Source organism: Motacilla alba, chromosome 28 (assembly GCF_015832195.1).
Source record: "Motacilla alba alba isolate MOTALB_02 chromosome 28, Motacilla_alba_V1.0_pri, whole genome shotgun sequence".
Taxonomy (NCBI): domain Eukaryota; kingdom Metazoa; phylum Chordata; class Aves; order Passeriformes; family Motacillidae; genus Motacilla; species Motacilla alba.
The window spans coordinates 4,051,130-4,078,234 of record NC_052043.1 but is presented as its reverse complement, the minus strand read 5'-3'; the positions used below and the strand labels follow the sequence as shown (position 1 = coordinate 4,078,234).

The 27,105-nt window shown below is 52.9% G+C and overlaps 1 protein-coding gene across 2 annotated transcripts in view; it reads right to left on the bottom strand.

Moving 5' to 3' along the window:
• Positions 1 to 1,289: 1,289 nt before the first annotated feature.
• REXO1 (RNA exonuclease 1 homolog) overlaps positions 1,290 to 27,105 on the bottom strand; it is a 45,863-nt gene continuing 20,047 nt past the window's right edge. For both annotated transcript variants that reach the window (XM_038163863.1, XM_038163862.1), the window contains exons 3-16: positions 25,851 to 25,952; positions 23,359 to 23,560; positions 22,532 to 22,695; positions 20,310 to 20,447; positions 18,419 to 18,542; positions 17,236 to 17,349; positions 15,220 to 15,357; positions 13,112 to 13,225; positions 12,443 to 12,516; positions 8,821 to 8,931; positions 8,380 to 8,495; positions 8,070 to 8,208; positions 4,740 to 4,860; positions 1,290 to 3,753 (exon numbers count right to left, since the gene is read on the bottom strand). In XM_038163863.1, the coding sequence (XP_038019791.1) occupies positions 3,665 to 3,753; positions 4,740 to 4,860; positions 8,070 to 8,208; positions 8,380 to 8,495; positions 8,821 to 8,931; positions 12,443 to 12,516; positions 13,112 to 13,225; positions 15,220 to 15,357; positions 17,236 to 17,349; positions 18,419 to 18,542; positions 20,310 to 20,447; positions 22,532 to 22,695; positions 23,359 to 23,560; positions 25,851 to 25,952 (1,746 nt within the window). In that variant the 3' untranslated portion in view covers positions 1,290 to 3,664. The remainder of the gene's footprint in view (positions 3,754 to 4,739; positions 4,861 to 8,069; positions 8,209 to 8,379; positions 8,496 to 8,820; positions 8,932 to 12,442; positions 12,517 to 13,111; positions 13,226 to 15,219; positions 15,358 to 17,235; positions 17,350 to 18,418; positions 18,543 to 20,309; positions 20,448 to 22,531; positions 22,696 to 23,358; positions 23,561 to 25,850; positions 25,953 to 27,105) is intronic.

Sequence of the window (27,105 nt, the reverse complement as noted above, 5' to 3'; positions counted from 1 at the left end):
GAGGTGGTGGAGTCACCATCCCTGGGTGTGTTTAACAAAGCCTGGATGTGGCACTGGGTGCCAGGGTTGAGTTGAGGTGCTGGGGCTGGGTTGGACTTGATGACCTTGAAGATCTCTCCCAACCCAGTGATTCTGTGATCCTGAGCACAGCAGCTGCAAATTGAAGGGGTCGAGGAGCCACGGAATGGTTTGGATTGGGCAGCAGCCAGGTTCCAAAAGGGCAGAGGGGGGACAGGCTGGGACCCCTCGGGGCTGGAACCCCACTCACGCCTCAGCTCGTGCCCAGGATGCGCCTGTGTCACCCTGTGCCAGAGTGGTCATGGTGGGGACACACCTGAGGAGCCACACGGGGACCCCACAGGGCCACCCCCAGCCCCAAGCAGCAGAACAGGGTCTTGTCCCCGCCAGTGTCACAGAATCCTGGAATGGTTTGGGTTGGGAGGGACCTCAAAGCCCATCCAGTGCCACCCTGCCATGGCAGGGACACCTTCCACTGGCCCAGGCTGCTCCAAGCCCTGTCCAGCCTGGCCTTGGGCACTGCCAGGGATCCAGGGGCAGCCCCAGCTGCTCTGGGCACCCTGTGCCAGGGCCTGCCCACCCTGCCAGGGAACAATTCCTAATTCCCAAGATCCCATCCAGCCCTGCCCTCTGGCACTGGGAGCCATTCCCTGGGTGCTGTCCCTGCAGGCCTTGTCCCCAGTCCCTCTGCAGCTCTCCTGGAGCCCCTTCAGGCCCTGCCAGGGGCTCTGAGCTCTGCCTGGAGCCTTCTCCTCTGCAGGTGAGCAGCCCCAGCTCTGCCAGCCTGGCTCCAGAGCAGAGGGGCTCCAGCCCTGGCAGCATCTCCGGGGCCTCCTCTGGCCTGGCTCCAGCAGCTCCACGTCCTCCTGCTGCTGTTCCCCAGGGCTGGGGCAGCTCTGCAGGTGGGCTCTCACCTGAGCACAGGGGCACAGGGGCAGAATCCCCCCTCCCCTGCTGCCCACGCTGGGGGCTCAGCCCAGCACAGGGGGGGTTTCTGGGTCAGTGCCCATGGCCGGGGCAGGCTGAGCCTCTCACCCACCAACACCCCAAGCCCTTCCCCCAGGGCTCTCTCCATGAGTCCATCCCCAGCCTGTGCTCAGGGCTGGGACTGCCCAGACCCAGGTGCAGGACCTTGGACGTGTTGAACTCACTTCTCCAGCTTGGGAAGGATCTCCTGGGAAGCCTGTCCAGCCCCTCCCAGCTCCAGGATGCCTCCAGCACCTCCCCCCCACAACCCACCAGCAGGCAGAGCAGTCCCAGACTCGGGGATGTGCATCTAGTCAACACTCTTTTATTAAAAACAATTACAAAAAGTAACAGGTTACAATCGTTCTGTACAACCCAACCAAACCTCTGGTGCCTGGGGAGGTGATGGCAGCCCTGGGCCAGGACTGGCTCTGACCACACCCGTGGTGTGGCTGGATATGGTTCCCTCTCCCAGGGACATCCCTTGACACAGGCAAGCCCCCCACAGTCCCACCCCAAAAGCCTCAGTTTAGGCTGACCATGGGGAAAGGAAGGGGAAATGATGGAGGTCCATGGCCTGGCAGGATTCCTGCCTGGAGGAACACCCTGCCTGCCCCAGCCCCAGGAGGAGGGATGGAGCCAAGAGCTCCAGAGCAGGACACAGCACACTGTGCCCACGGCAGAATGCCTGGCTGTGCCAGGGAAGGAGCTGCTGTGGGGAGGCTGGGAAGCAGGGGCTGCCTGCTGAGGAGCAGGCAAGAGGCAAGAGCCAGATCTGAGGCCTGCTGTGGCTGCTCCAGGGACATTCCATGGCTGCAGCCAGGGGTGAAGATAAACGAGGATAAACGTGGGAAAGAGGCAGAAGTAGGAACAAACCTTCCCTCCCCAGCTGGGAAGCACTGAACTGTCTCCCACAGCTGGGCAGGACCAGCACTGTTCCCTGCAGGCACTGGGACACGGGGACAGCCCAAGGTGTCCCAAGGCTGCCTGGGGTGGAAGCCCCAAGGCAGGGAAGGAGCAGAGCTGGATGTGGAGCACTGGGGGAGTGGCAGGGAGCTGCATCCCCAAAACCTGGGGTAAGGAACTGCTGCCAGAGGAAAACAGATGGGCTCAGCAGTACCAGGAGTCTGTCCAGCTCCACTGCTCCTGGAGAGCCTGGCAGAGAAGTCACCTCCCTGCCTCCGAGGGCAGCAGTGGGATGGGAGAGTCCACCAGGCCCAGCGTGGGGCTGGAGCAGGACATCCCTGTCCTGGGCCACAGCCCAGCCCACGCTCCTGCCCACAGGCTGGCACAGCTCAGCAGGGGACACACAGCTGTCCCCAAACCCTGAGCCCAGCAGGAGTACAAAGGAGTGAGCAGGACCTGGCTCTGACAGGAACCAAACCCCAGCAGCTCCTCTGCCCCACTGCCCCCAGACTGACACAGCCAGCCCGTGCCAGGGACACAGGGACACAGCAGCCACCAAGGGACACAGTTCCAGGGCTGCCAGGGAGGGTGAGGGGTCACTGCTCTGGGTGCAGGTGCTCCCTGACCCCAGCTGAGAGCCCACGGGGTCCATGGGGATTGCTCCCCTCAGCTCTGCTGTCCCCAGGCAGCAGCAGGGGCTGGGCAGGGACCCACCAGTGCCATCCCGTCACCCCAGTGACAGTCACACTCAGCAGCTGCTTTAGTCCAGGTGCCAGACACAGCTGGGTCCCTCACTCTGCAGAACTCCCAACATGTAAACGAGGTGAAATGAAGGATTTGCCCCTCTTGCTTTAGCCTGGACCGAGTCCCTGCAGCAGGGCCAGGCTGGTGGGGAGCTCTGCATGCTGCTGAGGCCACCCCTAGGTGCAACCTTCCCTGCACACCCAAAAGCCTTGCTCCCTGAACACAAGCTCACCGGGGCCCTGCTGGAAGCTGAGGGTCAGGGAAGCCTGTCCTACCCTGCAGGGATGGGATGCAGGCTCTCCCTGGCCCTGGCAGCTGGCTGTCCCTGTCCTGCCTCGTGGCTCCCTGAGGTCTGGGCAAGGTGGGACACTGGTGGTTTCCCCCTTGGCACCGACTGCAGAACCAGGTGCCAGGCAGCCCTCAGCAAGGAGATCACCTGGGGCACAGCAGGTGGCAATTCCCAGATCCCACCTCATTCCTCTCCCTCAGAGCCAGCCTCCCTCTTCTGCAGCTCCGCAGTGGGACTGCACCAGGATCCCTTCCCAAGTGCTTGATCCTCAGCTCTTGCTTCCCACACCAAGTACACAATCCACTCACAGCTTCCTGCCCAACCTTCTTCCATCTCCCCCCTCTCCAAACACTGCTTTGGAGTACAGAGGCAATTTAAGTTATATCTGGGGGAAAAAAAAAAGTAAACAATCTACCTTTAACTGAACCAGAAAGATCCTTCTGCACATCTCCAACCTACCTCTAACAAGCTTCTCCTAGGAACCAGGAAGTTCTGGTTGTACTACTCAAAACCACCTTGCCAGGCCCAAAAGGCAGTGCTTGGACCACAGAGAATCCCTCAGGTGGAGTCTGAGGAGAGCCACCCCCTGGACAGGGGGACTGCAGGTGTGAGTCCAGGAGTCCTGCTGGGATGGCTGGGGAGCAGGAACATGCTGCTGGCACGGGGGACAGAGTGGCTGCGGGCATTTATTGCACTGCTTCTTCACAGAGGTGCAGGAGAACAGCAGAGAGACAACGCAGGTCATCGCTTCACCTTGGCATCCTCCTTGATCTTCCACACCATCAGCTCCATGCAGGCTCTGGCATCCTCACTGGAGTCGTGTCCTTCCACTGGGGACACAAACACAGTGGCAGTGACCCCTGTGCCTGGTCAGCTCAGCACAGGGAGCTCCCCAGGCAGAGCCAGCTGCTCCCTGGCCCCTGCAGCCCCAGGCACACCTGGGAGCACCCTGAGCCACAGCTGGGGGTTTAAAGAATTCCACAGAATCACAGAATGGTTTGTGGGTCATGGTTTGTTCAAGCTCATCCAGTGCCAGCCCTGCCATGGCAGGGACACCTTGCACTGGCCCAGGCTGCTCCAAGCCCTGTCCAGCCTGGCCTTGGGCACTGCCAGGGATCCAGGGGCAGCCCCAGCTGCTCTGGGCACCCTGTGCCAGGGCCTGCCCACCCTGCCAGGGAACAATTCCTGCCCAAGATCCCATCCAGCCCTGCCTTCTGGCACTGGGAGCCATTCCCTGGGTCCTGTCCCTGCAGGCCTTGTCCCCAGTCCCTCTGCAGCTCTCCTGGAGCCCTTGTACAGCCTGCAAGGACCTTTAAGGAGTCCCCAGAGCCTTCTCTTCTCCAGGCTGAACACTCCCAACATTAAACATGTATTTTTTTCCACTACACCCAAACTTTTTGCTGGGCTTGAGCCTGACCACACCAACTAAGGAACAGCAGGGAGCTTCCCAGCAGGGTTTACAGTGTGCTCAGGGAAGATGGCAGGGAACAGGCCCCACTTCCAACAGCAGGGTCCATCCCAGCTGGCCAGAGAGAGAAGGGAGCGCAGGACTTGGCCTTGGCAGAGCCACCCTCAGCATTCCCACACCACTTCCTTTGTCCCACTCAGCACAGGGAGGGAAGCAGGGAGAGCTCTGCCCTCGGAACAGGGCTCACACTGAAACGAGCTGTGGCTGAGGCTTCTTACGCCAGCACATTCCCAGCTACCACACACATGCAGGCAGAAAACAGCAGGAGCAAGAGGACTGGGGGGAGCAGAGGAAGGCAGGGCTGAGGAGAGCACAGCCAGGGGGAAGTGGGGCCCTCAGAGGTCTCACCGTTGTCCTGGATGATGCGTTTGAGGTAGTCGGCCATCAGCGTGCGCAGGGCCCGCTTGTAGGGCAGCCCCAGGCGGTGGGGGAACACGATGGCTGTGTCCACCACAGTGCCATGGATCAGCTGGGGAGGAGCAGAGGAACGGGGTTATTTCCCCACTCCCACAGGGCCAGGCGCTCCTTGGGATGAGCCATGCTGCAGGAGCCTCCCGTCACCTCTGGGCTCCGCGCAGCGCTCTCGGCAGCTGCCGACCCAACCAGTCTGGCAGGAGGCTCCGGCTGGATCCAGGATGATTCCCCTTGCAGGCTGTGGGCACACAGTGCTCCCACTGCTCTGCCAGCCCCACAGCCCTGGACCCTCGCATTCAGGAGGTTTCCTGAATCTCAGCAGAGACTGGGGCTGATCCAGTTCGTGTAACTCCAGCAGGACAGGCCAATCCTTAATCCCCCAGCCTGGAGAAGCTGGAATAGCTCTGGAGTCTTTCCCAATCAAAAACTAAACTGAAGAACCAGCTGACTGCACAACAGCCCCTGTGGGAGCTGCAGCAACCTTTCAAGCTGCTTCTCAGTCTAGTGAGTGGCACCCCTGCCCGTGGCAGAGCACTGGACCTGGGTAATCTTGGTGGTGCCTTCCAACCAAACCACTCTGGGATTCCAAGATGGGGCCAGAAGTGGGCAGGATGTGCACACACAACAAAGCAGGATGTGCATCACACTGCTGCTCCAGAGCAGGCCTGGCCTTCAGGGTGCAAACCAACCCCAATCCTCTCATCCACCAGCAGTGACTCAACAGGAAGTTATTAACCAGCACCAGCTCAGCAAGGGTGGAATGGGACAAGGAAATTCCATCACTGAATCATATCAGAGTGTTTTGAGCTGGGACTTTTTAAAGGGCTTCTACTCCTTCCCCTCCATGGCAGGGACACCTTCCACTGTCCCAGGCTGCTCCAAGCCCTGTCCAGCCTGGCCTTGGGCACTGCCAGGGATCCAGGGGCAGCCCCAGCTGCTCTGGGCACCCTGTGCCAGGGCCTGCCCACCCTGCCAGGGAACAATTCCTGCCCAAGATCCCATCCAGCCCTGCCCTCTGGCACTGGGAGCCATTCCCTGGGTGCTGTCCCTGCAGGCCTTGTCCCCAGTCCCTCTGCAGCTCTCCTGGAGCCCCTTCAGGCCCTGCCAGGGGCTCGGAGCTCTGCCTGGAGCCTTCTCCTCTGCAGGTGAGCAGCCCCAGCTCTGCCAGCCTGGCTCCAGAGCAGAGGGGCTCCAGCCCTCTAATCCAACAGCTCAGCTATGAACTGTCACCACGCTGGAGGAACTGAGGATGCTGAACAGGTCAAAGTGCTCCCTGCCCTGCACCAAGGGGGCCGGGGACAGCCAAAAGGCCCCACCTGATAAAGTCCATAATCACAGGGCAGGCTGGCTTTTTTTAACACTGATTTCTTCCTCTCAAGCTAGGACAAGATGAAGTTTCTGCTGTCATGAACTGCATTCAGTGGGAGCTGAAGGAATGTGGGTGAAGGCAATCCCATATCCTGAGCACAGGAGTGAAGGGCAGGGCCTAAGAGATAAACCTGTGTCCCATCCCAACAGGGATGACTCTGCCAGGACCCTGACAATCTCCTCTCCTCTCTGCCTCCAGGCACCAGCTCATGTTGCAGGACAACCCATAACTCCATCAGTAACAGCTCCACAACTGCACTTTAACAGGAACAACCTGCTCCACTCCTCAGAATATAAAACTGCCAACGTTATGGATAATCTCCCCTGGACTGCACTCAGCCCTGGCACCCTCCCAGACACAGTGGTAATTACTTATGTAGATCAGGAAGAGTGAGGAAACAGGATAATAAAGCTTTAAATAAAACTTGAAATGCCATCAGCACTTGGAAGTTGCCACAGCCATTAGTGAGATATGGCTTTAGTGCCACAGCCCTGGCCATTCTGCTGTGACACCCCACGTTGCTCTGGGCTCCTCTCTTGGCAGCAGCTGTGGTGCTAAGAGAGAATCAAGCCTCTAAGAGGCCAAGGCAGTCATCTCGAGCTGATCTAACTGGAAATAATGTCTTTCTGATTATGATGAAGCCTCTCCAAGGCTGGGATAAAGGGTGCCACGGAGAGGTAAAGTGTTTTACAGGCATTAATAGCTCCTGCTTCCAACCCAGCCCTGGGAGCTGGCAGCCACACAGGCTTCAGCAGGAGAGCTGTGGGACAAAGAATGGCTGAGGGAAGTTCTGGCATGTGAGCACAAAGACTTGGCTCCTGCCTGCCACATGCTCTCCTGGTGACCCAGGACAAACCCCTGGGGCCTCAGTGCAGGACACACTCCCTGGCAGGACAGCAGAGCTGGCTGAGGGATGGGCACACGAGGCTGATGAGGGCCAGGCAGGAAAGAGGACAGGTAAAAGGTCAAAATAACTTCATCAAAGTAACACCACAATTCCTAGAAAAGCTGGCACAGAACAGAGAACAGATCAGGCAGGGGGGACAGGCAAATGATTTGGGATCAGTCATAGAATCACGGAATGGTTTGGGTTGGAAGAGATCTTAGAGACCATCTAGTTCCACCTTCCACTAGACCAGACTGCTCAGAGCCCTGTCCAGCTCTGTCACCCTGGGCAGCAGCAGCCACTAGGAGTTCAAGTGACACCACGAGTGACACACGTGACCCCAGTCCCCTGCACTTTCACCACAACCAGCTTTGCACAGGCTCAGAGACTGGGCAAACCATGGAATCCTGGAATGTTCTCAGTGGGAAGGGACCCTCAGGGATGATCAGCCCAGCCCTGTCCCTGCACAGGCACCCCAACAACCCCAGCCTGAGCCCCCCTGGCAGCGCTGTCCAAACGCTCCTGGAGCTCTGGCAGCCTTGGGGCCGGGAGCATTCCCTGGGGAGCCTGGGCAGTGCCCAGCAGCCTCGGGGGGAAGAACCTTTCCCTGAGCTCCATGGCAAGCCCTGGCACAGCTGCAGCCCTCGCTGGCCTCCTGTCCCTGTCCCAGAGCAGAGCTCAGCCCCTGGCCCTGTGCCTGCCCTGGGGAGGAGCTGCAGCCCCGAGGAGCCTCCCCTCAGTCTCCTGTGCTCCAGCTGAACGAGCCGAGTGCCCTCAGCTGCTCCTTATGAAGCCCCTCCAGACCCTTCCCCATGCTCACAGCTCCTCTGGACACTCTCTAATGGGTGCATGGCTTTTTTATATTGTGGTGCCCAAAACTGCACAAAGGACCCGAGCTGAGGCCACCCCCCCCAGTCATTGGAAATAAACAGTTCCTAAATTTGACACCTAACACCCCCCAGGGTGGGAAAGCACCACAGGGAGATGTGAAGGCAAGAGCCCAAGTTACCTTTAGTGCAAATAAGTCGCTTTCCAAGCTGTGCCCTATCAGTATGGTGTCTGCACTAAACATGTTCAGTAGGACGGCTTGGACATCCCGCAGGGTGATGCTCGTGTTCTCCAGGTCCTCTTCTGTCACACCTGAGAACCTGCAGAGCAACAGCACACACGTGGGGGTCCTTCACTTGAAGAAACATCTCAAGGCCCAAAGCCCCTCAGCCCTTAGGGAGTGGTGGTCAGTGGAGCTTCAACAAGTGCTGCCAGCCACGCCAAGTTCCTGAGAGAGCACAAAGCCCTGTCCCAAGGAGGACCATCCTCACCTGGTGTTGTAATCCACCACCTTGGAGTCTGGCTTGACAAAGGTGTCATACACCACTTTCAGCTCTGAGTTGATCACAGTTACTCTTGTCAGCTCCAGTCCTTGCTTAGTGTAGCACTGCAAGAACAGGGCAGACGTGGTGAGAGGCACAGGCCGAAACAGCGTGGGGTCTGCGGAGCCCCTCACCCAAGGGCTGCAGCTCCCAAATGCAGCACATCTGGAGCAGCAAGGCCAGGCAGCAGCACTGCCCAGCATGGGCCAGTCAGAGCCTGCCAGGGCTGCACAGCCCTCAAGCCAAACACACCAATCAATAAGAGCTCATTTACACCTCCAGCACCAATATTCAGAACAGAGAGAATCAGGTCAGCAAACAGCTTCCCTTCAGCCACTTGTGTCACACCTCAGGCAGCCCCAAAAAGCTTTGTTTTGGCTTTGGACCCACCATTTCACAGTCTAAGGCGTAGATCCCAGGGTAGCCATCAGTTGTGGGCAGCTTCTCAAAAGTCTTCACAAAACCATCCAGGCTCTCCTTGCGCCCATCGTGCACGTGTTGCTGAAAGGAAAAGACAGGGACAGCTGGTGACCATAAGAACAAGAAGCCAAAGAGCCCACTCCCACAAACCTCCACTTGGGGTTTTAATAACATCTTAATGAGGAATAAGTTTTGAGAAGTCCACAACCACAGCAAACACACCATGGGCAGCCCTAATTCCAGTGGCACATCAGGGCTGGTGGCATCGTGCTGACAGCACATGGAGGAGCAGGACATCACATGTCTGAGGAGAAGGAGCTTTCAATCTGGAGCAGAATTAGTCAGGGTCACACTGAGGGCTGACTCTGCTGTAACTCCAGCTCCTGGTTCCTGTGGCCAAGACAAGGCCAGGTGCAGGATCCTAACCCAGACAGCCCTGTGTGAGCACAAGCAGCCAGCAGCTCCAGAGCAATGCGTGCATCCACACACTGCACTCCACACCCTCAGGAGCTCCAGCCCACACCCACAGGAGCTCCAGCTCCAACCCACCAGCACTAGAGGCAACAGAGGGCATTTCCAAGCACTCTGCATTGTTCCCAGCTAAGGCTCCAGGGTCAACAAGATCCAGCAGGAAAACTCAGGGAGTGATTTCACAAGTGGTTTTAGCCGGTGCATGACTGAGCTGCTGTTGCAACACAGGTACTCCCACACTCCTCCACAGCACAGATCCCACTGGTTACCCTGAAACCTTCCTGGCAAGCAGGGGCTCTGAGCTGGAGGAAGTTTAAAGGGGAAGCAGGAACAGGTAACTGAGAGCAAGGCAGAGCTGGGACTGCCCTTTTGCCTGCTGACATGGTTCTAGGTAAAACCAACCTGCACCACACCCAGAGGTGATGCTCTCCCTCCCTCATCCCCCAGTGGGGTTTCCTGTTGTGTTTAAGTTTTGCCTGCCCCTCAATCTCCATGTATTTGTGCACAATCACAGCAACCTGTGCACAGCCTCCTTTGCCATGCCCCAAACCATGGAATCACTGAATCCTTAAGCCTGGAAAGGACTCCCAAGATCATCACGTCAACCCAGCAGGTCACCACTAAACCACATCCCCAAGTGTCACACCCACATGCTTCCTGAACACTCCCAGGGATGGTGACTCCACCACTGTCCTAGGAGGCCCCTTCCAATGTTTTACAAACCTTTCAGTGAAGAAATTTCCCAATATCCCACCCAAACCTGCCCTGGCCCAGCCTGAGGCCGTTCCCTCTCCTCCTGTCCCTGTTCTGGGAGCACAGCCCGACCCCCCCGGCTGTCCCCTCCTGTCAGGGAGTTGTGCAGAGCCACAAGGTCCCCCCTGAGCCTCCTTTTCTCCAGGCTGAGCCCCTTTCCCAGCTCCCTCAGCCTCTCCTGGTGCTCCAGATCCTTCCCCAGCTCCGTTCCTTTCTCTGGACACACTCCAGCCCCTCAATGTCCTTTTTGTCATGAGGGGCCCAGAACTGACCCCAGGATTTGAGGTGGGGCCTCAGCAGTGCCCAGCACTGGACAGAGCTTCCCATAGGTCTCACCCTACAAAGAATGAAACTGTTCTGGTTTGTCCCAGGATTAAAGGCTGGAGAGAGGAGGAACTGAGGCCCTTGTAAAGCTGCCATATGTGGGCAGAGAGGAAACCAAAGCAGGATTTACATATTTTCCTGCACAGGTCACTACTGCGGGTGCAGCCAGAGCACAGGAACTGCACCATATGAAGTTAGTGAGGCAGCTGGGCCAACACTGAGGCCAATTTCTCCCTGATTCCACAGCCAGCACTGCTCAAAGGCCTCTTGGATCACTGCTTCCTGGGTGCAAGGGGCTGCACTTGTCCACTCTGCACCCACGGCATGGAACTGCTCTGCTGAGGGAATGGGGAGAGCAGCTCAGCAGCCAGGAGACACCAAACACTTCTCCCTTGCAGCTTCAGCCCTTCCCTCCCTGTGTAATACAACAGAACTGAGCAGTGAAGTGAAAAAAAAAAAATTAGGTATTTTTCTCTATCAGTTGTTGTCCTGAAAATGCCCAATTCTTCCCGGCTGGGAGGAGGGCAGGGAAGTTGCTCCTGTTTTTGAGAGCTGAGGAAGCACAAAGAGCAGCCTCTGCAGGCTCCCGGGAGCAGCACAGCTCCCTCCTGCCACCTCCTGCCTCCCTGCCTAACTGCAGCAAAGCCGGCTCACTCACACAGCTGAGTGCAAATACTGCACTGCCCACCGCTGCAGAGCAAAACAAGTGAAGCTGCACCTGTTTTATCCCCTCAAGGAAAGCCACTGTTCTTCTAAAGGTTTAAGCAAGGGTTCCCCTTGTGTGCTTGGACACACACAAGCTTTTCTAACCAGCTTGCTGCTCCAGTTCCTGAGAATGGTGTCTCATTACAAACATTTTCTGCTTTCAAAGCCCTTCTTCAACACAGAAGGATTCTGTGCCCCCCAATATCCAAAAATTTCTCTGAGGCTGTGGATTCAACCTTGAATCTACCAAAGAGTGCTGTGAAAACTGGGGGCTTATAAAAAGGAGGGAGAGGGACTTTTTATACTGGAATGGAGGGACAGGACCCAGGGAATGGCTCCCAGTGCCAGAGGGCAGGGCTGGATGGGATCTTGGGAATCAGGAATTGTTCCCTGGCAGGGTGGGCAGGCCCTGGCACAGGGTGCCCAGAGCAGCTGATTTAAAAAAAAATCCTAAACTCATATGGAAAAGAAAGAAAAGTAATAACCTGATCCTATCCAATCCAACTGTGCAGGGCAGGCTTTTATGGTGTAAACAAATAAATTGTAACAAACCTTGAATTTTGCTCAGAATCACCTTCTGCCTCTAGCCTTTTGGTCTCCCCTGTGTGGCAGCTGCCAAATATAAAAATGCCACTAAAACAAGTGACAAGGAACATGCCCAGAGACCTGAGAGAAAGGCACAAGACAGACTGGGGATGCTGGGCTGGCACACCAACTCTCCTGCTGCCTAAGGGAAAGAAAAATCACCTGTGCAAAGGTACCCAGACACTGCTCTGCTCCATCAAACTCCACATCTGAGAAAGTTCTTTATTCTTTTTTCTACAGCTGGGCTCCCTCAAAAGAAGTTTTGTGATATTCTGGAGTTACAACAGGCTCCTTGGGAAGGCTCCTCCCCTCATTACAACCAAGAAAACTTGTCAGAAAAGATTTGTCCTCCAGGACAAAGTTACCTTAGCATGGGAATCTGGAAAGGAAAAGTTGGGAAAAAGGGTTTGGCACACTGCTGTTGCCAAGGCCCTGAGACTGCTCTGTAAAAGGAAATCCCTTCTGTCTCATTTCTTCTATGATTCACTGAAGAACATGAGCTTTTTTATGTCCCTCAAGCAGAAGAGCTGGGCAGCCCAGGATAAATGAACCCAGCTCGCTCCAGACAGCAGAGTGGCAAATACTGGATTTTCCTACCACTGCAGAGCAAAAAAAAATTGAGTTGTACTTGTTTTATCCCCTTAAGGGAAGCCACTGCTCTTCTAAAGGCTTAAGGAAGGATTTCTCAGCCACCGCCACTGTGAGCAGAGCACAAATGTCACTGAGAATAAAGAAGTGTTGTTCCATCACTTACTTTAGCAACCTGGCAGCCTGGTGACCCCACAGCTCCGGAGCAGCAGCTGTAGTGAGTTTCCCACCCACCTGGCACTGAAAGAGTAAGAGATAAAGGGTCAAGGAGAAGGCTCTTGTTAACAAGAGACCTGAACTTCAACTTTCACTGCAGATCCCCTGGATAAGCATGACAATAATGTGTCAAACACAGGGGAAAAATAACTGTGCATTCACAGGCAGCAATCTAAAGAGCTTAAGTCTCTGGTACTCAGCCAGACAAACTCCAGAAGCCACTCAGATGCTCTGATGGAAAACCAGAGCAGAGCTCAAACTAGGTTAGTGCCTTGCTGCAAATGAATTCAGCCAAGATCAGTGAACTCTCCTGGGAGTGACAGACCTCTAGTGCTCCCAGTCAGCCTTTTAAAGGGCTCATTCCTTTCAAAAAGCACAGGAAGGTTTTTTCCTTTACTTTTGTGAACAAAGATGAAACCCCCCTGCTGCAGCCCCAGTGTCACATTCTGAGGACAGCCAAGCCCAGCAGCTCTTAGCGAGGTCATTGCAGTCACAGGCACAGGAAATGCCACCACCTGGGAGCGTGACAAGCCCCAAAAGCAAGCTCAAAGCTGAGGAAGACCCCGTGTTTGGAGCTGGAGCACAGGCAGCAGGGCCAGAAGCCCCGGCAGGGCTGTACCTCTCTGCTTGCGCAGCCGCCCCCAGTGATGGACGCACTCCTCCTTGCGGATGCAGCTCCCCGAGGCTGAGACCATGTACTCGGTGCCACAGCGACAGCAGATCCTGCACGAGGCTTGGGGACAGGAGAGAAACAACAGCCAGGTCACTGGGAGCAGCCCTTCCGACCCCTCACCTGCTTAACCTGGTCAGAGCAAAGTAAATCACAATCGCTCGAGCCCCAAATACTGTTCGATGACGTGTTCTGTTAAAAAGGATTCCAAATGTTGTTGCAAACTCCTATAAAGGCACAGCAATCCCTCTGAAATCTCACCCCCAACCACTTCCCAGAGGCAAACACAAAGACTCTCCAGTGGCTTTGGTCCACACAAGCTGCCCCCAGATCCATCAAGGTTTGCTGCATTGTTTCTCCATGCACAGCGAATTACGTTGGAGCCTAACACAGTTATTTTAAGGAACAGGATAAATAAGTCATTCTTTGGACACCAGAGCTAATGAAGCCTGGTTTCCAGGGGATCTGTGCCTTGTCACTTCCAAATGACATTTTAGCTCTTCTAGGGCACAGCTTTTCTGTCAGGATCTTCCAGCAGCTGTATGAAGGAGCACCTAGGGCAGGTCCTGGCAGTCTGCAACTGCTCCCAAACCACCTCTGCTTTTACTGCCCAAAATTTGGGGAAGGGAGATGCAAAAAGCCACTGTGAAGGAGCTATCATTCTTCTGATCTCCATGCAATTCCATGATTCCACCAAAATTCCATTTTTGTGTGAGCATTAAAGCTGGTAGCACATTCCCAGCTCTGCCCAACTGGTCACAGTGGCAGCAACAGCGTTAGTTAAACAAGGAGAAATTCAAAGATCCTGCAGCATCTGCAGAAAACAACAGAACAAAACCAGGAACATGAGCTCAGGTTCATATAAAGAAGCTGGCTGGTTCCTGGGAAAAAAAGGGCTCTCACAAATACAGCACTTGACAGTGTTAATGCAAGAGAGCTTTGGCCCAGGTTGCTTCAGCAACCACAGGACAAATGTAGGCACAAGGTGTTAACATGGATGAGCACTTAACACACTTTAGTGAGGTCTCTCCACACAGATGCTCAGGGGAGCGTGGCAAAGCACCTCAACAGAAATCACCAGTCTGGATTTTGTCCCTGCTGCAGCACAGCCTGCTTTAGGCAGGGGCTGAGGAGCAGAAATCTTGCCATGAGTTCAGAAAATTCAGAGGAAGACCCCATCGTGTGGGTTGGCCCAACCTGTGGGTTCAAGGCCAGGTTGGATGTGGTTTGGAGCAACCCAAACCTTCCACCACCTGTCTGGTGGAAGGTGTTCCAGGGGATGGAATGAGATGGGCTTTAAAGTCCTTTCCAATCCCAACTATTTTGTGATTTTATGATCATTTTGTCCAGCTGCACAAAGGGCACTGGGGCCCAGCAGTGTCATGAGATCAAACAGAAAACTCTGCAATGCAGAGCAGCACAGCAGGACCTACTGCAAAGCCAGCCTGGCCCAGTGTCAGTCCTTATCCCACCATAACAGCAGCTCACACAGACAGAGACAGAAAAAAATCCTTCCCCTGGGAGAGGGGAGGGTCACCAAGTGCAGAACAGGAGCCTCTTTCCAACCTGTTCAATTGCTGCTCTTCAGCAGCGCAGAATCCTGGAATTGCTGAGGTTGGAAAAGACCTTTAAGATCAAATCCAACCATCAGCAGCACCACCATGGTCACCACCAAACCATATCCCCAGGTACCACATTCACACGTTTTTTCAACATTTGCAGGGTGATGACTCCACCACTGCCCTGGGCAGCCTGTTCAATGCTTCACAACCTTTTCCACAAATAAATTTTCCCTTATATCCAATCTAAACCTCCCCTGGTGCGACTTGAGGCCGTTTCCTTTCATCCTGTCACTTGTTACCTGGGAATTAGAAATTAGAAACCTCCCTCAGCCTCACAGGCTATAAACTCTGGGTCAAAAATAGCATTCTCGGGATGTGAAAGCTGAGGAAACTCTCCAGAGCTCTGCAGCCACACTCCCCATCCCAATAGGACCAAGGGGCAGCTCCTGCTGTGTCCAGCAAACCCTGCAGGAGGCAGGAGCCAGCAGAGCTTACAGTCAATCGCTTTCTTCTCCTCTGCAGTGAAGAGCACAGCCCGTCCAGCCTTCTCAGGGTGAGGCATTGGGTACCCGTTCTCCTTGAGCTGCTCCTCAGTCATCAGGTACTCCTTGAGGCGCCGGTACAGGGCAGCTCCTGCACACAAACACAGAGCTCAGCTCTCAGCACCAAGCACCGCCCGTTTCTCTGCCTTTACCAAGTCCCCTGCCTTCATAAACTGAACTTCCCCCACTATTCTGAACTTGCTTCTACTGCCTCAGCTCAGGAGGGACAGGGGAGTAGGTGTTGGGTGGTTGTTTTTAAAACCTGGCCATTATTGTACAAGTTGGTTTTTAAACTACTTGAACAAGGAGCATTAAGTCAGGAAAGCACAGCTAGAACAGAATTCCTCCAAAAGGCCCATCTTCAGCCTTGCTCTTACTGATAGAACCAACCCAATTTGGGTTGGAAGGGACCTTGGAGATCATCCCATTCCACCCCCTGCCATGGCAGGGACACCTCCCACTGTCCCAGGCTGCTCCAAGCCCTGTCCAGCCTGGCCTTGGGCACTGCCAGGGATCCAGGGGCAGCCCCAGCTGCTCTGGGCACCCTGTGCCAGGGCCTGCCCACCCTGCCAGGGAACAATTCCTGATTCCCAAGATCCCATCCAGCCCTGCCCTCTGGCACTGGGAGCCATTCCCTGGGTGCTGTCACTAAATGTGAGACTTCTCCCCTTTTAATGTTTAAATGCAACAGCTGATAATTGGTAACACAGCCCCCAAATTCCCCTCAAAGGCTACCCACAGCTCCCTAAAAACTTCATTATCAGAAGTTTATTCCTGCTACTGATTTCAGGCTGCTTGTTTCATTTCACAGAATAATTATAACTTCTTGCACTCTGCTCAATATCTCCTTTGGCTGCTGCATTAAACCCTTCCAATATTCCTGGGTGCCCTTTGATGTTGCTTAGCTGAGCTATATTGGCCCTTTTAAGCGTTCTCAATGTCAATTCCTTCTGCTCCATGGCCTCCCTGGCTCTTCTCTGATCTCCTCCACAATTTGCCTACATCTCTTGGCAACCAAAATACCCATAACTGATTTGAGCCCACATGAAAAATGCTCGTGGCACAACCCTTTGGCTACGATACGACCTTACTGTGACATTGGTGAAAGTGAAACTGAGCCCTGCAGAGATGGAGATTTTTAAGTTCACCTTTTAATCAGACAGGCACATTGTAAAGAACTGCTTCAGGGCAAGAAAGTTGAAGTAAAATAATGCCCAAAGCACAAGAGGCAGCTCTGAATGGTTATTGATGCTCCATCAAAGCCAGCCAGGCTGCAGCAGCGACCTCAGAGCCCCAGCGAGGATGAAAGGAGGGCACTGGTCAGTGGTGTCACCATCCCCCAAGGGACTCTGCAGCCCTGTGATGCAGCCAGAGAACAGAGAAATCCCAGCACTTCAGGTCATAAGATCCTGAGCTGGAAGGGGCCCATAGAGATCATCAGTACAGCCCCTGTCCCTGCACAGGCACCCCAACAACCCCACCCTGAGCCCCCCTGGCAGCGCTGTCCAAACGCTCCTGGAGCTCTGGCAGCCTTGGGGCCGGGAGCATTCCCTGGGGAGCCTGGGCAGTGCCCAGCAGCCTCGGGGGGAAGAACCTTTCCCTGAGCTCCATGGCAAGCCCTGGCACAGCTGCAGCCCTCGCTGGCCTCCTGTCCCTGTCCCAGAGCAGAGCTCAGCCCCTGGCCCTGTGCCTGCCCTGGGGAGGAGCTGCAGCCCCGAGGAGCCTCCCCTCAGTCTCCTGTGCTCCAGCTGAACGAGCCGAGTGCCCTCAGCTGCTCCTCAGCCCCTTCCCCAGCTCCGTGTCCCTCCTTTGGGCACTCTCCAACAGCTTTGGATCCTTCTGACAGTGTGGTGGCTAAAGTGCCCCCACAACTCGAGGTGAATGCACCAGTGTGATCCTGCACCCCCCAATCAGTGTCCCACCTGAGCTCCCCCTCTCAAGTGACAGCCCAGCAGGAGCAGGGTCTGACCTGTCAGATCCTCGGCTCTCAGGCTCCCCGAGCGGTTCAGAGTGAAGCTGGTCTTGGCAGCAAGCTTCCCTCCCAGCACAGCCTCGTGGGACACCACCTTCTTGTTACTCGTCTCTGCAAGGAGAAGGGAACAGCACAGGGGGACAGAGGTCAGGTACCCAGAGGGTGACTTCAGTCCTAGTTTGGGACACTACACGTGGGCAAGAGGAGGACTGTGTTTATTCTCTTTAACTCTTGCTCTGCTCCAGAAATGGATTCTTTGTGCCACTTGCCGGCCCAGCATTTCCATTCCAGCACCACAGAGAGTATTCTGTTCACACTGTCAGCCCACAGCAATTTTAAGGGCAGCAAAGACACTTTTCCAGTTCTGCTAGAAACTTGTAGCTCTCTCTGCTCACTCTGCACTGCAAGCCCTCCACCTGACCAAAACAGAGGAGCCAGCACAGAAACGACTTGACCCCTTCATGTGCTGTGGGAGGGTGTCACCCACCCCCAGGAAGCAGCTTTGATTCCGGGGCCCTGCAGACCAACCTCCCACGCAGGATCCTTGGGCTTCTTTCAGAAAGGAGCTTCAGAGCTCCAGAATATGCTCAACACATCAGACAATGGCAGAGAGGGGCTTTTTACTAATCATTAACTGGCAGCCCTCTCCTAAAGGCCAGCCTCCAAGTTCAGCTGCTCTGCCTAATGGCCAGGAATGTAATGAAGACAGAGGGGAGAAAGAGGAAGAGACCAGAGAAAAAAAATTTCACAAGAACAGCACAAATTGATTGTTTAATGTACCCTCTCGAGAGCCAATAATGAAATGTCTTAACCCTCTTCGTTTCTCTCTTGAAGCTTAATGTGTGTAACAGATTTCTGTGGTGATGGACGAGTCTATCACTTTGAAGGCATCATGTGAAAGTTACTCCATTAGCAGGGCTTTTCATTTGAAAGAACTTGTGCTAAAAAAAAACCACCCATGTGGCATTATCTCCATTTAGGCTGAGAAAGCCAACAAAGCATTGCAGGACCTGCCTCTTGAAGGCCCATTAAGGCTCGCCAGGCTATAAAAAGCTAAACTGGAGATGTTTGCCTTTCAGCATAATGCTGCTGAGAAATGGGTTCTGGCTTTTCAAACAAGTTTCTCTCTGTGGTTTGTAATCCCAGCAGGGCTCCAGCTGTTCAGCTGCAAGGTACCTACTGTTGGTGCTGGCTGGGGAGTTGGGCACGAGGCTGCGGAGCTTCTTCAGGGTGTTCACGGCCACGTTCAGGTAGATGTTGCGACTGGTGCTGCGCTCGTAGGCCACCTTCTCCTCTGCCAGGGCCTGGAACAGCACAAGTCATCACCACACACTCTCTTCCACTGCTCACAGAACCCCAGAATGGTTTGGGTTGGAAGGAACCTCAAAGATAACTTTTCTTCCACCTTCCACTATCGCAGGTTGTTCCAAGCCCCATCCGACCTAGCCTTAAACACTTCCAGGGATGGGGCAGCCACAGCTTCCATGGCTTTGGGAGAAAAGAAATGTTTGGCTCTTAAATACAGACTCCAAGTAGTGATGCCTCAGGTTTGAGCTTTTCTATGTTTCACATTCTGTGCTGCTTTAGTCTGGGCCTCACATGAGGGGATGCTGAGCTCTCTGCACAGGGCAGGGACACAAAACAATTCCTGCTCCAGCTGGGGACCAAGGACAAATGATCCAAATCTCAGCCCAAGAGCACAAACAACGTGGAATGAAGAGAGAAAAACAAGGATGGGACTGCATGGGCCAAAGCTGGAATTGGACAATGAACTGCAAGATGCAAATGGAGCAGAACTGATCCAAGGGAGAGACCCCGTGGCCAGTTGTGCATTTTGTGACCATTTTGGGTTCACCTGGGGTGCAGCCCTGGCTGGGCTCTTGTGCTGGATCCACCATTGAGGCCTCCTAATAAATCCCTGCTTTATTCTTTAACTCCATCAAGTCTCTGTTCTAGCTCAGCCTTCACAAGACATCAGTAGGATGAGAAGGAATTGAGTAATAAAGCAGAATATGACACCAAGATGTACTTGTTCAGGTAAGTAAGAGAAAAAAAAGTAATTTTATTTTAAGCAAAGTGCTGGAAAAAGCACTTTCATGTGAAAGTTTCCTGAAGAGATTAATAAAACTCCTACTTAGCAAAAAAAAAATTTCAAACTTTAACATATTTTAAATTGGTATTATCCCTTCTCTTTCCCCCAGTATAATGTCTGCTGCCATCTTGGCTTAAGTATTCCAGAGCTGCTCTTGCTCCCAGGAATAGCTAAATTTGCCATGTTTTCATCAAGTAATTCTTGATTCTTGTTCTTGGAAGTGCCTGGGCAAGGCAGCTTTCCCCACTTTGGTGCAGTGCAAGATCTTAACTGGTAAGGAAAGGAGGTTTGGCAAACGGTGACTCCTTGGGAAGGTGGCCCACAAAAGAAATCCTCGTGGTGTCTCCTTTGTTTTGGAACACGCCACACAATGTCCCACATTTACCCAACTCATGGCCAAGCTTTACCAAGAAAATGTATTACTCTCTCCACTCTGCTTTTGGAAAGCCTACCACACTGCCCCTACTGCTAGAAGGGTTCCTTAAAAGTCTCCTTCACTTCAGAAGCAGCAAGGACCCAATTCCCAAACACATCTATCCCAAACACTTCCCTGTGCTCACCACTTTGATTCCAGGAGGTGTTTCTGCCTGCACCAGAGCAGAGGGTCTTTGCTCACAATGCAGGTTCCTCTGCACTCCTCTCCTGGGGTTCTTAAAGGGCTCAGGCAAGCTTTCCAAATGAAGGGAAAGATGGGATTTCCTACTGGAAGCCCCCACTGGAATGACACTTGCTGTTGCCCAGTCTGGTAACATTGAATGCCAGTTTCCTCAGCTGTGGATAAGGGAATCTTCAGGGAATCAGGGAATGGTCTGGCTTGGAGGGGACCTTAATATCATCGAGCTCCCACCCCAAGCTTCTGCAAGCATGGATGCAATTCTGTTTGCTGGATTTGCAACCATTTTAGAAGGTTTTGGCCAAGGCAGAGGATGACATTCCCTGCTGCAAACGTTATTCCTGAGAAGCAGGGAGCTGTACAGACCTTGTCGAAGGCTTCCTGGGAGGAGGAGCAGAATTTCAGGCACTCATCAATGAAGAGATTGAGATACCTCTGACGGATGTTGGTTGGGACTTTAGCACCAAATTCTGTGGGAATAACAGGCCTCTGTAAAGTGGTGCTCTGGAGGTGAGACAGAGAGAGAAAGAGGCTGGTCAGGCTCCAGGAGGTTGCTCTGAGGCTCTCCCACTTCCTGTTATTAATCATGGGGTGACTTCCTTTTTGAAAACCTGCCCAAAGCCAAACTTAACACGCAGCACTTTTGGTACTAAAAATACCACTTGAGGCTTCACCACCTTCAGAGCTCTAAGTCCTTTAGAAAACAGCTGTTTTTCACTCTGAAGTCAGCCAGGAGCCAAGGACTCCAGGGGCATTAGTCACACACAGCATTCCAGAGCAGGGCATGCTGACATTTCCAGTCAGAGCTCCAAGGTTAGGATGGCACCAAGCACCACTGGAGCCATGAACACACACCACCAGTTATGGGCACCACAGACAGGTTTTGGTCTCTGGCTCTGAAGAGAGAACAGGAGGCCTCTCCTGCCAGGCTGGCTGTCACTTATTCCACCCTCCAATTCCTGGGGCATTCCTGCAAATTGACTGCATTGGGGGTTTTCATCCATTTTTAAAGCCAATCATCAGGTTCCTAAAAGGATTTACCCCTTCAGTTTAATGGCATGTTCTTCAAAAGCTGCATGTTGGACTGAGCTATGACCAACCACTGCAGCTTTCCATTTCACACCAGTTTATCCCCCACATCACAGATATTTGCCTCTTTTTCAGAGAGGAAAATGTTCATTCATCTCAAATACACCCAATTGTTTTGTCAGTTGTTCTCCATCCCACCCAAGAGATATCCATAAACCAAACCATCTGTTGCAATCTGGAATAAAAACAGCTCTGTGGAAGATGTGAACTTGTTCCAAGGGGAGCAACTGGTCCTACCTCAATGGGAGAAGTGCTCATTTTCCCCAGGAGACTCTCACCTTAATACTCTGTTCAAGGAGATTAGGTCTTTTTCATTAAATACATAAATTCTCAACCTCTAATATTATACCCTTAAACACCTCTATAACTCTGCTAAATATTTTATCCTTTCAGTTATTTCTCTTGTTTTTAATCAGCTTCAAGTTCTACGTTACTATGGTGGCAGTTTGGGTGGAAAAGGAAAAAAATTACTTTTCACTCTTCTAGAAATAATCCGAGCAAGTTATGACAGATCTTGACACAAACCATCATCAATAAAGGGATTTTAATCAAGTCCTGGCACTAACCAGTTCTGCCATCCACTCAGCAAGCAGCTCCTTATGCCATCCCCGGGCTGCTCCAGGAGGAATTCTGCTCTCAGTTGTCTTGGCAAGTAACAGCTTCCCAGTGCTCGTGGAAAGGAGGGACTTAACAGAATCCCAGAATGCTTCGGGTGGGAAGGGGCTCTAAAAATCATCCCATTCCAACCCCTGCCATGGCAGGGACACCTTCCACTGTCCCAGGCTGCTCCAAGCCCTGTCCAGCCTGGCCTTGGGCACTGCCAGGGATCCAGGGGCAGCCCCAGCTGCTCTGGGCACCCTGTGCCAGGGCCTGCCCACCCCCACAGCCAAGAATTCCTGCCCAAGATCCCATCTAACCCTGCTCTCTGGCAGTGGGAGCCATTCCCTGTGTGCTGTCACTTTGCTTAGGAACTCATAGCAAAGGCTGGGCAGAGATCCCAGGGGGTAAAGAGAAACCAAACAAAAGCAACTGACAAAGACAAAACAGTCTTTCCTTTAAACACCAGCAGCAGCATGAAGTTCAGTGCTCACATTTTACTATCTAGGTCATAGAGAGACATTATTTATAAGCACCAGTGTGGCCCACAGAGCCAGGGAAGGCCATGAATCCATCCCTGGCTTTTGAGCACAGGAGGTTCCAAGCCCCTGACCCAAACACACCCAGGCCAGTCAGCACAAGAGAAGGCTCAAATTGGAGACAAGTGATCAATATTCCCAGAGATCAGAGCAGCATTTAAGTATTTCTACCTTTTTAAGCTCCTACCCCTTGAGTGTTTAATTTTTTATACAATGCTATCTAGGAAAACCACAGGAAGAAACAAACCCACTCAATCAACATAATCAAAACACCACTCTCAGGGAGTGCTAAGTTCGGAACAGCAGGATCAAACATTCCACCCTCCCTGGGGAATGACAGGAAAGAATTCAAATTCCCCTTACCTGTAAGGAGGGAACATGTGCTACCCTTTTGGGCACGATGGTGCTGGTGGTCTTGGAAGCCATCCCAGCCAAGGTGCAAGGCTTCAGAGGAGGGGTGGGGGCTTCGGAGTCATTGGAAGGTGTGACACTCCTGCCACCAACAGTCACCTTACTGCTCGCAAGGCCTGCAGGGAACACAAAACACTCAGGTGCAAATCCTGCCACTGGGCTCCAGGCTGCCAGAATGAACTCACTATCAAAGGCCACTACTGCAAGCTGTGATTTTCTCAAATCCAGGTCTCCAAATGGATACAAATTGGGCAATTTTACCACCTTGCAGGCAAGGATGAAGAAATCTTCTGCCAGGAAATGTGTCTCATTTGGGTTTGTTTTGGGGTGACTGAGTCAGCAGAGTTTAAAGAGGTAACTCTGTCAGCTGGAGGCACTGACACCCCACACGTCAGCTCTGAGTCCTTCCACTACAAAGGCACAGCAATGAGCCTTCATTAGCACTTCCCTCCTGCTCCTGCCACCTCCAGGCTTCAATGGAAGAGGGAATGAAGAGCAAACACAACCCAAGGAAGAAACAGAAAAAGGAGAGGCTGAAGTGAAGGAGGCCGGGCGAGACGCATCAGGCTGTACACATCTGACCTGTTCTTTTCACAACAGGGTGGAATTTCTCAGGGAAAGACTTTCCACTGGACCCTATCAGCAGAGATTCAAGTCACGGCCAGTCCTACACATCCCCTGGCAGTTTCACACGTGTTCAGGAGAAATGTAAACACACGGTAGAGCCTTTGACCAGGGGGAGGACAGGACAGCGACCCCAAATCCCACTGCTGGCTTACTTTGCTTGGCTGCTGCGGTGAGGGCTGCATTTGGCACGTGAGCAATCCTCCTCTTTTCTCCTGGCAAACAGAGAGAGGTCTTTTGAACAGCCCCAACCAGCTGTGCTGCCTGCTGCTGAGCCAGCTGGATCCTCTGGTAACACACCTCCTGGGCCGTGGGGGGACGGTACGGCCGCACGACCGGCTTGCTCGGGGCCTCTGCCTGCACAGACAAACAGCGTTTAGGGCCAGCAGCTCCCCTGCTCCATCCACACCCCCTGCCTTCCACTCACCCCAGAAAGGTCTCTTCTCCTCAACCCCTCTGTTAGCAAGTACAAGGTTTTGAGAGGACAAGATCCCAAGTGTCTTCCAGAATGAAATAATTAAGAGTCATCCTTCAACAAACATGGCATTAATGAGTCACGCTCTGGGAAGGCCTCCCAGCTCACTGGCACGTTCCTCAATGGGCAGGTGCTATTCATGAGCTGCTTTTAGTGGCATGATGTTCCCCATGGCTGTGCCCAGCCCAGTCCTGGGCTCTATGGACACCCTCAGCCTTGCCCTCGCACACAGACCTAGCCCTTTGCTGCCTTCTTTGCTTTCTCCTGCAATAAAAACGTGACACCAATTCTCCACTCCTCTTTGCCACATGACACTGAATGTCCCCGAGGACACCTGCCTCCACCTCTGCACCACAGCAGCTCCCACCTCTCTGCAGCCCTGGAACTGCTTAAAAGCCTCAGAGAGAAGTATTCCTGGGATCAGAGCATTACATAAACTGATATTCTGAATTTCAAACAGGCTCTGTCCCTGCCCGCTCCTCGGTGCCTCGGCCGTTACAGCACAAACAGGTTCCACACGAGTTCCCTTTGATGGCCAAATTTAGGTTTGCAGGAAAAGTGCCAGAAATTATGTCAGCAAAGAGAGAAGTTTCCTAGCAGCAGAAGTGCAAGAGAAGCAGCAGTAGTACAAACTTCTCCCTCTACTTAACAGCCTTTGAAATGTGAGGAACAGGCCTTCCCTCCTGGAATCTCCCTGGAGGAGGGTGGCCCAGTGTAACACCTGGGGGCAAGACAGCACCTCCTGCATTCCCGGCCTCTGATGCTGACAGCAGCTTCTGGATACCAAACTGGGTGCAGTCAGACATTAAATTATAATTACAGACTTCCAAGCGGCACAGGCCACTAATTTTCTGCCTCGCCTGCAATTCCTTTGGCCCCCATTTCCCCTGGCAACCAACCCCGAACTCAGCTCCCTCCCCTTCTGCTCAGTCCCTGAGCCATAAATCATGAGCAAGACTGAGCAAATATTCCACTTGGAGGGACACAGCAAAGCACATTCTGAGGTGAAAAGTGGCAGCTGAGGTGTTCCAGCACCTCCTGGGCAGAGCTGGGAGCTGCTCTGAGCTGAGATACTGCAGGGAATGCAGGTCCTGGAGCTGCCCTGGCAGCTGAGCACACCAGATCAGCTCTGTTTGCCCAAGCAAAGGCTGTGCTGGGGCTCCCATCTTTGGAAAGCATTTTGGGATCAGCTGTCACATTAAGAAAATATATTTAAAGGTTTGTACATGTCTAAAAGGTGCCTCTTTGCAATAAATATTTGAGTTAATGAATTTCCAAGCCATTTGCTTCAGTCTCTTATCTCTTCACTTTGGAAGAACGGGCCCTTATCAAACCACATGAACTGGCTGGAGATATGCAGTTAAATAAAACCCATTGTATTGACCCCAGGGCTTCAAATTATTAAAGGAAAAAAATCCTTCCTAGGCAGAGAGGAAAGGCAGAACAATTAATTTGGACTACCCAGCTCAAATTAGTGCACAAGCCTCCAGTCTTATCCTGCTGCAACATAAAACTAATCTGTGATCAGCACCTGGAGGGAAACACATTAAACCCTCAGAGAAAACATGAATTAAAATCCCAGGGAGAAAGGAATAAAAAAATCAGATTTTTTGCTTCTTCTTTGCTTTTTTTTTTTTTTTTTTTGTTTTAATTCTTCTCTGTATTTGTACAATTGGGAAAAAAGAGTATTCAAACAAATACTGCTGAGATCTTGATTCAGAGAAGATGTAAGATAATGGTTTTAAACATCTGACCAAATTCCTGTAGTATCTTTTAGATCCACAAGGCACGGAAAAATACCAGCAGACACAGAGTGACCTTGTGCCCAGTTAATTTTTATTGAAATCTCTAAATTAAGCTATTCTGGAGAAAAATGAACACCCCAACCTATCCCAAAGGGTTACCAAGAGCACAATCCATTCACTCTTCCCAGCCTACCTTTGGTTTTAGGAAGGTTTACTGAGAGTTTTGCTGCCACTTTCAACAGATCCCAAACATGGCAGATTGTTGAGAAATTGGAAAGAGAGGAAACAAAACTGCCATAGAGTGATTCCAGCACAAACAGCTCTCACGCTGCTGCCTGGCCCTGGGAGTGCAGCCTTTTCCAGGGTCAGGACAGAAAATCCTCACTTGGAACAACCTGAACTAATCTGCTTCTAAATCTGCACTTACATTTCCTTGTTTGACAAGATGAGAGATCCTTCTTTTTTGGCCAGGAAACAAGGTAGTTAAATTATCTTCTGTCTTTTCTTCATTTGCTTCCTCTTTGGATGGCTGGAAAACAAAACAGGAGAACAGACTTGAAGATCCCTCACAAGAGGGAGATGTGGAAAGTCTCCTTTTGGGTTAACCTTGCAGGGGGCAGGTGAGAACACGTGGCCAGCTGCTGGGCCAGTGACAAGAACCTTCCAGGAGCCACCAAGGAACAGCAGCAGGACGTTCCCACCCCAGCAGCAGCTCCATGAGCTGGCATGGGGCAGGATCAGCCTTACCTGCCACGGGAGCCTTGAACAGCCCTCCCCTGCCAGCCACTCACACACCTCACCCCCCATGGCATTCTCAGAGTCCAGGGGCTTTGGGGTGGGTTGTTTTTTGAAGAAGCTGGGGACTGACTCATTCTGCCCTGGGCAGGTGCTGTCACCTGCTCGACACCAAACCACAGTGCCCTCACCCCACATTTAGGGAAACATTTTCTGCAGGTTCAGCCACAGCTGTCACTGCAGGAAGACTGGTGACACAGTCCAGGTCACATGCAGAAACTCAGCAGGAGGCAGAAGCACCTCTCCAGCCAAAGCTACTCCAAGCTGACTCCTCAGAGCTGCTCCTGGACAAGGAGAATCACTTGGAAATCTGCTTGAAATTCGACTCAGATGTTAATTAATACAAAACACTCCACAAGTTTATCTCTCAAAATTCCAGCTGCTCTCCAGACAATCTTGTTTTCAGTTTCTCAAAACAACTCCTGGCAAAACTCTGACATGAGCCTGACAATCTCTGAAATTCAGCAAGAGAGCCAAGGCTGGATTTAGGGATGAGCTCGGGCACCACTTGGGACAAGCCTGTGTTCATCACCACAGGGATGAGCACCTCACCCTGAATCACCTGGCTCCCCACGAACCCCAGAGTCTGTTAATTCACTTACACCCCTAATAAACTCTCACAAAGCAACTCTCCCAGGCAGAAAAGCACTGCACTGTCCACAGGCAGCTCCTGCAATCACAGAATCCTGGAGTATCCTGAGCTGGGAGGGATCACGGGGACCATCAGTCCAACCTTGCACAGCCACCCCAACAATGGCACCCTGAGCACCCCTGAGAGCTCCTGGAGCTCTGGCAGCCTTGGGACCATTCCCTGGGGAGCCTGGGCAGTGCCAGCACCCTCAGGGGGATGGATCTTTCCCTGAGCTCCATGGCAAGCCCTGACACAT